Source organism: Sinocyclocheilus anshuiensis, unplaced genomic scaffold, assembly GCF_001515605.1.
Source record: "Sinocyclocheilus anshuiensis isolate Anshui unplaced genomic scaffold, SAMN03320099.WGS_v1.1 scaffold1303, whole genome shotgun sequence".
Classification (NCBI taxonomy): Eukaryota; Metazoa; Chordata; class Actinopteri; order Cypriniformes; family Cyprinidae; genus Sinocyclocheilus; species Sinocyclocheilus anshuiensis.
Genome location: NW_015537954.1, coordinates 712,226 through 723,620, shown reverse-complemented (window position 1 = coordinate 723,620; position 11,395 = coordinate 712,226). Strand labels below are relative to the sequence as shown.

Sequence of the window (11,395 nt, the reverse complement as noted above, 5' to 3'; positions counted from 1 at the left end):
GGTCTTCCTGGGTGCGGAGCGTGAATGCAGCGCTGGTGATGGACGTGGGCAGGTTGAGACCCTTGGTGATCTCTCTCCAAATCTTCTTGTTGATGACCTCCACCAGTCCGCCCTTCTCCGTCACCAGCTTATACAGCATGTACAGATCCAGAACCTGCTTCGCCATGATGGGGATCCTGTTCACCGGAGTCCCTGCGCAAACACCAACACAGAACCCATCAGAAACCAATAAATCACTCGCGGCCGCACAGTACAGTGGTTTTACTGCCTCATGTCACGCCCAACACACCTTAACTGCGGTAAAATCACGGTAACACATGACTCACTGCTTTATAAATCAGTGGCAAAAGGAACACAACAACAGACGCCCAGCCCATGATCAATAAAATCACGACATGAAGAATAAATCACAATAATCCTATTAAACACTCCTCTGCCCAGCTATACAGTTCACCGAAGGATGTGTGTGGTTGCCTGGCAACATAACAATCAGAGATCAATGAACAGCATGTTAATATAGAACTCAACCGATGTGTGTGTGTGTGTGTGTGTGTGTGTGTGTGTACAGGCTCATCCAATCAGATGTTAGAATCTGAAATATCTGATTTGTAATTATATATATTATACATTATATAGAGTATATAGATTATATATTACATTTTATTGACAGTTAAATAAGTTTTGATAGACATTATCAAAACTAAAAACAAAAAAAAAACAACAAACAAAAAACATAAAATAACACTGGTAAATTTTATTTTAATATTTACCAGTATTATCATTATTTATTTTTTTTTAGATTTCATTATATACTATTGTAGTTTATATCAAAATTTTGTAATACCTTTTATTTATATATATATATATATATACACTTTTGACTTTATTAATTTTGACTTTATTAATATTGCATTTAGTGTTAATTTATTTTTATTTCCGTTGTAGTTTTTATTTATTGCCATTTAGTAGTATTGGTTCTTCAATTTATTTTAGTTAGTTGCCAAGCCAATATTTGTACAAGTTTTTCATCTATTATTTGCACGTTTTATTAACAACCCTGATTCACACACACACACGCACGCACGCACGCACGCTCACACACACACACACACACACACACACACACACACACACACACACACAGTATATATTATACATCAGTATAATATAAAATATAAAATCTCTTAAATATTATAATTGCTTTTCCATTATTTTTTTTCCCGAAACAAAAGCAAACAAACAAATAAACAACAACAGAAGATAAAAGAAAATTCACAACATATTAAATTGGAGTTTTCTTTTTCCATTGATGTTTCAAACAAAAACAAAAAACAGTCACACTAGTTCATATAACAGCTTTCAGTAAAACCCACGTTTCATTTTTACTCCATAAATGCATTGAAATGCACATGTTAGATGTGTTTGTATAGAGGTGAGCGTTCGAGTCGCCCGCACTTCAAAAGACAGGTGGGCTGCGGGCGGAAAAATACATATTAGCCAGCTTTACACAAACAAGCTTAACCTGGATAACAGAGCCAACCCGCCCCAGACTTTTGATAGCCATGCATTAATCTTGTCAACAGCTTATCTTCAGGTCAGGGGCGGGTGGAGACGTTTGCTGTAGAGTTAAACACTCATATGAAAAGTACACAGCGGCTCCCTCTGATCGTGTTCTGGAATAAAACCCATTTATGTATCTATAGGAGAAACCTTCAAGACAGGTGAACAGGGTGTTAACTAACAGATAGCACAATACTTTCCCCAGTTGATTAATCACAGTACATTAGGATAATTGTTTTGTATTTACAGGTTTTTGTTTAAATATGCAAATGACGCATTATCTAATTAAATGTGCACTGATTTGCATCTGAACATAAACCTAAAGCCAGGTTCAAAATGTTTGCTTGATTTTGTTGATGTATTAGAATTAAAGATTTTGGAATTCTCTTTTTATCACTCCATAAATCAGAAAATACTGTCAAATGACAGAAAACCTTTTTTTTTTCACCATTTCAAATGTTGTATAAATCAGTGTGAATGGTATATGAACAAACCCCTCAGAAAAATCCTTCAGAATATAGAGAGGAATAAAACTCTATATTTAAAAAAAATGTATTGTAAATTAATGCAAAATTGTTTAAAAAAATGCAATAATAAATCCACATGAATGACATATGAACAAACCCTGCAGTGAAAACCTTTAGAATATAAATAGAAATAAACTCTGTGTGTAAGTGCTGCTGAAACGGAGAAACAAACTCATTTTAAGAAAATGGAAAATATGCATTGTTAATTAAGTCTAGAGATGCAATTAGATCAAAGTGCAATAACAAAACCAGGCAAATAATACATGAACAAACTTCAGTAAAAACCTTCAGAATATAGAAAGGAATAAAACTGAGTTTTGGTGTGTGTAAGTGCTGCTGAAGTGGAGGAAAAACTTTTAAAGGTATGAATTGCATTAATAAAAATCAACAGACACAAACAGATAGAAGTGTAATAAAGCATGCTTCTTGGATGCTTCTTTTAACTATTCACATTATGGAAGCAGAATAACCAAAATCTCAAAATTAATCATGATGCATGATCATCAGAACGGCAGAGATTGGAGTAACACACAGACTTTGATCTAACACTGATTCTTATCAACAGCGTCCTATAGAAACCACTCACATGACGGCTTTATGATCTCGCTCTACAGAGCAGCACATAAAACAGAAATGCAAGAATGTGCAATGAAAAACAGTCAAAGTTCAAAGGTCGTGTGACGCGCCCCGACACGCACACATGACAACAAAAGCGCTTCAGACGGCTGTGAGATTGAAACTCAGCATTCTGGGAGAACACGCTAACATTAGATCAGACGGTGTGTTTCAGATCACGTCATCTGCTCCAGAAACATCTCTGACCATCAAACAATCAGTGCAAACGCAGGGGTCAGAGGTCAGCCTGAGGTTATTGATGGCTGAATTAAAACGCCGGTCAGCAGGAAGCCAAGCTTTTATAGGTACAAGAGCGCACAGAGACTAGAGAACGGACGACACACAATAGAAACACTGACTACAACACAGCTAGACGCTCAATATAAACACTGCATTTCAGTTTGGGGTTTCTTCTGCTCACCAAAACTGCATTTATTTGATCAAAAATGCAGTAAAAATATGAAATATTATTATAGTGTAAAACAGCTGTTTTCTATGTGAATATCTGTTAAACTGTAATGTATTTCTGTAATGCGCAGCTGTATTTTCAGCATCATTACTCCAGTCTTCAGTGTCACATGATCTTCAGAAATCATTCTAATATGTTGATTTGCTGCTCGAGAAACATTTCTGATCAATGTTGAAAAAAACAGTTGTGCTGCACAATATTTTTGTGGAAACTGTGATGCATTTAATTTTTCAGGATTCACAGAAAGTTCAAAAGAACAGCGTTTATTTGAAATGGAAATCTTTTGTAACAATATAAATGTCTTTGCTGTCACTTTTGATCAATTTAATGCATCTTTAATAAATACAATTATTAATTTCTTTCAAGAAAGAAAATCTTGACACCAAACTTTTAAAGGGTACTGATTTCTGAAGATCATGTGACACTGAAGACTGGAGTAATGATGCTGGAAATACAGCTGCGCATCACAGAAATAAATTACAGTTTAACAGATATTCACATAGAAAACAGCTGTTTGAATTAGTCAAAATATTTCACAATATTACTGTTTTTGTTGTATTTTTTAACAAATAAAGGCAGCCTTGGTGAGCAGAAAGTACTTCTTTCAAAAAAAAAACAATTATATTATATTATATAAATATGTATAATATATTAGCTTTCTCTATATGTAAATTTAGTCTGAATTTAAACAGAAGCTCAGTGTTGCTGGTTAGTTAACCCTCTCCGACAGTAACTAAATAAACAGGGTAGGTTCACGGTTGCTGAGGTTCCTGTAGTTCAGTGTGGCGCCACTGTTGGCTGGAGCTGCGCTCTGATTGGCCCCAGGCTGACCCTCCCATCATGCCTTGCTGGGTTGATTTTCCCAGCGGGACAGACCCATCAGGAGCGGAGTGATTAATGGCAGGCGGGGTCAGAGGTCACCCACACCCGGCTGTACGGCACAGAGCATAGAAAACACAAACCAACACAACTGAACGATATGACATCCATCAACATCTACTGCCTTTCACTAAATACTAGCAGAGCATCATCAGTGCTGAAATAAACATGGGCTGCCTAAAACTATTAGAGCATCTGGGAAGGAAGCTGTAGGGTGAAACTAAGTAAATTAGGCGCATTTTTTCAATATTAATCCTATCTAAATAAATAAGTGTAGTGTTCTAATCCACTCTATTACAGTCATTTTTTTTTTTTTTTTTTAGAAAAGTTGAGAATAAAAATAAAATTACTGTAATTAAAAAAAGGATATTTGTATTTCAATAATAAAACATTATTCAATAATAAAAGTCATAATGCAACAAAATACAAAAAACATCCTCATTTATAAGATACAAACATTATTATTTTTAAATATTATATAGATCTATATTATATATATTTTTTCAGTACTACAAGTTTTAACATTTATAGAAAAGTTGAGAATAATAAAAATTTTAGACTAGTAATTTAAAATAATAATTCTTCATATATAAGATATAAACTGTATTTTATAAATTATGCAATACAAAAACTGTATTTTTAAACATCAATTATATATATAAAAACATTGCACATATTCTATATATTTTCTATTTATATTTTTTTATTTAAAATATTCTTACATATTATACTACTGTCTGTGTGTGTCTGTGTGTGTGTGCGTGTGTGTGTGTGTGCGTGTGTGCGCATTTAGCAGATACTTTTATCAAAAGCGACATACAAAAGAGGAACAATACACTTACATATTTTTTTTTAAATGTAAACAAAATATTTTATAAATGTGAAACTATAATAAACTATATATTTGCAATATAATACAATAAAATATAATATAATATATACAATTTTCTTTATACATAAAATTCATTCCTCATTCATTCATTGACCCAGATAAAAAACTCAAAGGTGAAGAGCACTTGAGCTGTAACTCAGCTGAGAACGGCTTTCTGCATACGGCTCCTGAACTCAATCAATAGTCTGACAGTCAGATATCCATATCAAATATGGCTGATTTCACATGACGGACGTGTGTGAATAATTCAGAGGTTTCACTGACGCTCCGCTCTTATGCACAGATGCAGGAGCAGCATGCTGCACTCAGGTTGCTTTTATTTTTAATGGCAGGTCAGGGACATAAAAGGTAACACTCAATGACTGCAGGGAATCTGCTATACTTAGTCTGGCTCGTGCCACATGACAGACGAATTCATAAACAATGACAGCAGCACATACCTGCTGTGTGTTTACATGCAACGAGAACAGAGGTCATGCAACACACACAACAGCATAAAACACATGCACATGAACATGCATGGATATATTAATACCTGTTAGTGCAGCAAACTAACTTGATCAGTCAAAACAGAGTTACAAACAACCTTAAACCCTCATAAAGAGACAAACCTGATCATGCCTCTTCCTCTGTGCTATAAAATCACACAGTCAATGGAAAACTACGTTGAAACATTTCCATATGCGCACAAAAACATGTCATACATGACAGAGAAAAAAACGAAAAGCACAAACAAATCCTGCCAGAAAAAATTTCCATTTTCTGCATCAAACGAGTTTAGCATTTGTTTAGGAGAAGTGAAGGAACCATCACTTGTCTGATTATAATATCAGCCTTGCATCTTACTGTTCGTTAATAACATCTGGATCAAAATCCAGCATGAAACATCTGAACTTATCCTTTTAGATGAGAGACGAGAGACTGTTGAATCATTTAGATTAATACTCCTTATATTTTATTTGATATGTTAACTAGATTTACTTAAATTTGATTAGATAGATGCATGATTTGAGGAATCATTTGACAAGTCTACAGCAAAAATGGTGCAGCACCAATTATAGACAGGTTTATTAGTTAACACCACAAAAAACAAACACACACACACATGCACACTCTCTCTCTCCACACACACACACTCTCTCTCTCACACACACGCATGCACGCACGCACACACACACACTTAAAATAAACTTTAAATGAAATCAAATAAATATTTTTAGACTGAACCAATTATAGACTAAATCAGGGTTATTACAGTTAATTAAAACCATAAATAATTGTACTTTAAATAAAATAAAATGTATTATTAATTTAAATAAAATAAAAATGTTTTTCATTTTTAATTATTTTATTTTCATTTCGTTTAACTTGATGTCCTAAAATAACAACAAAACAAAAAAAAATATATATATATATATATTTATACACATCAAAAAAATAAATATGAGAAAAACACTAAACACAAATACTAAACAAAAATAATAAAAAAATAACTAAAATTAAAATGAAAATGAACTCTGAAACATAAAATGAAAACTGAAACATTCAAAACATTAATAAATTTATATCTGCATCTCACTAAAACACTAAAAACACTAAATAACACTAAAAACACTGGAACATAAAAGAGGATATTCTGAAAATCAATAGGGTCTAAACAACATTGGATGTTGTTCGGACAAAAACAAACATTGAGGCATCTTTCATAAAACTGCGGTTTGTGTTCCACAGAAGAATAGAGGCAGTAAAGCGCTACTGAGCGGAAGTGAGCGCAGATGAGACGCTGTAATGTGACTCCTGAAGACGGGTCACCTGCACAGATAAAACCAAGAGGAGAGCAGGACACTCAAAAGACTCGACGGCGCGAAAAGTGAGACGCCAATTTAAGCGTAACTAGAATCTGTGTGGTGCTCTGGGGAAGCAGAAGAGATCAGGATCTTATCAACACCTCCTTGAAACACGAGAGGAACGGCTGGAGTCACGGAGAGATATACAGTTAGAATCAGATCAGATGTTAGCAGGATTTTATTCAGGAGCAGAAACACTGATGCTTTCACAGACCTGCAGTGAAAGACACTCTCTGATGAAGAGAGAAGATGCTCTCGGGTCACAGAGGTCACACAGATCCTGTCAGAGGTCAAATAAATGCATAATAAAAGTAGTTTTAATGCATTAATTACGTATATCTTATAATGCATTGTATAATCTCATGAATAATTGCAACCACAGTTATAATATATTATAATACTCATTGTACCACCTTTAGGAAGTATAATGCATTAAAACATGACTAACAAACCTTCAAATATTATAATGCATTTTAACTTTGGTTATAATTATTTATGAGTAGACATAATGCATTGCAATGTGCATTATGAATACCTTTATAATGCATTATACTGTACCTAAAGCCTTTAAAGTGTTTTGTATCAGACGACAGGCAACATTCTATAAGTGCTACATTTTGACAAAAACCAAGTGAACAAAGAGTTTTTCCACTTTCTCTAGAATTTTAATGTTTCCATTTGAACTAGATCTGTCAAAGCTAATTGGATAAGATTAATTCAATATATTAAATATTTCTAAACCAGTTAAAGCAACTGATAACTATGAAAATAAGATGTGATTAATCACATTTAAATGTTTGAAATGAACTGTAGTTTAAGCAGGAAAGGCTTCAGACAGTGACTGAGCCGTTGTCAACGTGAAAGTGTGGAAAAAAGCGAAGAGACATTAAACAGGAAGTGCAAAACAGGGTGAAGGACAGAGACAGGAAGAGGGCATTTATAACAGGCGAGCGTCGGGAGAGAAATGATACATGCCTTTCAGCTTCACCATATAATTTAAAACACATCCAGAATGTTATTCTGGAGCGAAAACACATCTACACACAAAACCTCAACTTATAATCAAAGATAAATATATAGATACTAAGAATAAACGTCTTTGATTAAACAGCAGATGCATGGATGCCGGGACCCCGCCCTGTTTCTGTCTCTGATAAATCACTGGTTTCAGCACGACTCCGTCTGAATTGTTGTTTTTCTATGAAGGAAATTTCATTTCACTCAACCAAAGCCTTTTCTTTCTGGTGTTCATCTCTACCTCGGCTCCATCAGACGGTAGTTGTGTTTCAGAGGTTCATTAATCATGCTACGAGACGCGGGGCCCCTAATCCAGCCCTGCAAACCTACTTTATCAAGTTTCAGAGGCCCCCGAGGCCCTGAATGCAGCTCCAAACACAGGAAGAACCAGCCGCTAAATCAAAACAACATCTTATTTCAGCGCAGCGTCCTGTGAGGTGCGTTCTGGACATCATCGGACACAAAACCTCACACTAAAATACTAGTTCAGCCTGAAAAAATACATAAATAAATAAATCGGTCTTGTGTCATTCAAACCGGTTTGACTTTCTTTCTTCTGCAGAGCACAAAAAAAAAATGTTTAGAAATTAATGGAGTCAAAAAACAAACAAAAAAACACTGACTTTCATTGTATGGGAAACAAAAAACACTAACATTTATTAAAATATTTTCTCTTGTGTTTCAAAACAATGGTGCAACAACAAAAAAAGAGCAAAAAAAGCAAATGCAAAAATATTGATATATATACCGAATATTGTCAAAACTAGGAAAAACACAGATATATACTGAATATCTTCAAAATGAGGAAAAAAATCATTTTTACTGAATATCATCCAAAAATAGTGAGATGAATACTGAATATTGTCAAAATTTGGAAAAGTAGTGAAATGTATTAAATAGCATCTAAAGATTAAGATACATACTAAATGTCATTAAAATTAGGATTAATATTGATTAATATTGTCAAAACGTGGAAAAAAATTAGAAACACTGAATATATTTCATTATTAGGAAAAATATACATAATATTATCAAAATTTGGAAAAATGTTGAAATATATACTGAATACTCAAAATATTCAGATATGTATCAAAATTCAGATATCATCACATTTTCATTCATGAATATTAAATTAAAGGTCTACATTTATGATTCAGGTATTTAAATTGCATATAAATTTCCTTCCATTTGGATTACACAGTTTTAACATAAAACCACTGATAAAATCAATACAATTATTGCTGTAATAGTAATAATACACTGAATGTGTTTCAATCATCAACAAATCCAATTTCATACATTTTAACTGATTAAATGTTGCTTATTCCACAGCTAACCATATTTTAAACGTGTTCATACTTTTTAACTGAATAAATGTAATTGTTTTCACAATGAAGAGATTTATACTGATTTTAAGCAATTTGATTAAACACATTTTGCAAATAGGATTATTTAAATCAAATCAAATAGATGCAAATAGTTTATAATAAACTATGCCACAATTTGTTTGACTGCAGAAACCCGACCTGTTTCACTGATGTATGACTGACAAGCATGCATCACATTCAGTTTATATTAAAACCATGTAATCCAAATTGATGAAAATTGCATATGCAATTAAAAAAAAGTCACAATAAAACAGAAGTTGCGTCAGATCTTTTCTTGCATATTGTGACTTTCATCCGAGTGAGACATATGATCCAAAAATAATAAATCTAGGGACTTGGTTCTGTGCATTGGCTGCTGACTGGATGTTAAGATGTGGGTGTGGCTCTCAAGTGTATGCAGATGAGCGTGAGCTGCGGGGGCGGAGCTTAAGAGCACTAAATGAAAGGAGAAATCCTGCATATGTCATCAAAGAGATGACAGTTACGGTGTTTTGGTTAAACATTACAAGGTCAAAAACTGTTTAAAAATAACATGCATGGATGAATTGCTCATAAGATGATTACTTTTAAAAGTAATGCATTACAATATTGCGTTACTCCCTAAAAAAGTAACTAATTATGTTACTTAGTTACTTTTTATGGAAAGTAATGCGTTGTTACTTTTGAGTTACTTTTTAAATCTGGGCAGGGCTTGCTTGTTTGTTTTTAATCTAAAAAAGTTCTATGTAAAAGCCCTTTCACAACAAAAGTGAAATGAATGAGCCTCAGGCTGAAGGAAATGTAAATTCACGTCTGTACAGTAGAGGGCGCAGCTCAAACTAATCACATGAAGAATATGACGCAGGAGAAGAAAGTTCAACACTATTCAGCAATAACAAAAATCAAACACAAATGTGTCATTTTTGCTTATTAGTATGGTTGAATTGGATCATCGAAGGTCAGGTGCAAAGACATTGCTTAATAAAATGGGATTAAATAAATAAATGATATTCGTCTTATTTAACATATTTAATTAGTGCAGGTTTCTATAATATTCTGAGTTTGCATTTGACTGTTTTTATTCATTTTGAGGAATACTGAATGTGTTTTTGTGCAGGTGAGATGAGTAATACATGTTCATATTTAGTCTAGAGCTACAGTAAGATCATGTTCACACACAACGCTCTGCACTTACTCCTGATTTCTGTCACCGTGGCAACACCAGAGCTGTCACTCAATACATGGAAACAAAGTAACTGGTGTTACTTTTTTGAAAAAGTATCTCCTACTATATTTCCTTGTAAATTAAAAAGTAATGCGTAAAGTAATACCTTAACTAGTTACTTAAAAAAAGTAATCTGATTATGTTACTTGTAATGCGTTACCCCCAACACTGATTATAATATGCATGATCTGATGAAGATGATATGTGATGAGGATTCTTGCACCTGTGACACCAAACATCAAACTACAACTGGCGCTCATGTTGTGTTTAAAAACATCTGCGTGACCTCCTTAACATCTCACGCTCTGATGTGTTCAGCAGAAGCGCTCGCACATGAATCAGGCTGGACAGCGCACACGTCTCTGAAATAAAGAGCACAGCAAACCTGATGGGAAAAACCACTCTGTCTCACACCTAAACTGCTCTGAAACTCAGACACAGAAGGTTGAGCCTCTGCGTGCCATGAAACTGCAGCAACATGTGGCTTTCCTGAAGCTCCTCGATACGGGGCCTCAAAAGCGGGCCCCTGACACTCCGTTAAAAACAGCTGCTGAAAATCACACACACACACACACTCACACACACACACACACACACACACACACACACACAAACACACACACACACACAGTTCCCTGTATTTAAGCACTCAACACGGAAGTGAGATTCTGCGGTTTTCCTTCCTTTCCTTCCTCACAGAGAGACGCTTGACGAGACGTCCCAGTGATCTTCTGCTCTGGAGACACAGCAGGACTCTCTAGACTAGTTAGTTATTGTGAGGATTGGCTTAACAAACACTAATGCAAATGTGTCTCACACACAGCCAAGCACTGTGTTTATTGTGATTAAAGTCTGTTTCAGGACGTCAGAAAGAGAAAGAATAGAGAAGACAAAGTGATCATATAATTTTTAAATCATATGTTTTGAAAGAAGTCTCTTCTGCTCAACAAGGCTGCATTTATTTGATCAAAAATACAGTAAAATGTGAACTATTATT

At 34.3% G+C, this 11,395-nt stretch overlaps 1 protein-coding gene across 1 annotated transcript in view; it reads right to left on the bottom strand.

Moving 5' to 3' along the window:
- LOC107665361 (AT-rich interactive domain-containing protein 3B-like) overlaps nucleotides 1–11,395 on the bottom strand; it is a 45,134-nt gene that overhangs the window by 8,818 nt on the left and 24,921 nt on the right. The window contains exon 4 of the mRNA XM_016456212.1: nucleotides 9–192. Coding sequence (XP_016311698.1) covers nucleotides 9–192 — 184 coding nt within the window. The remainder of the gene's footprint in view (nucleotides 1–8; nucleotides 193–11,395) is intronic.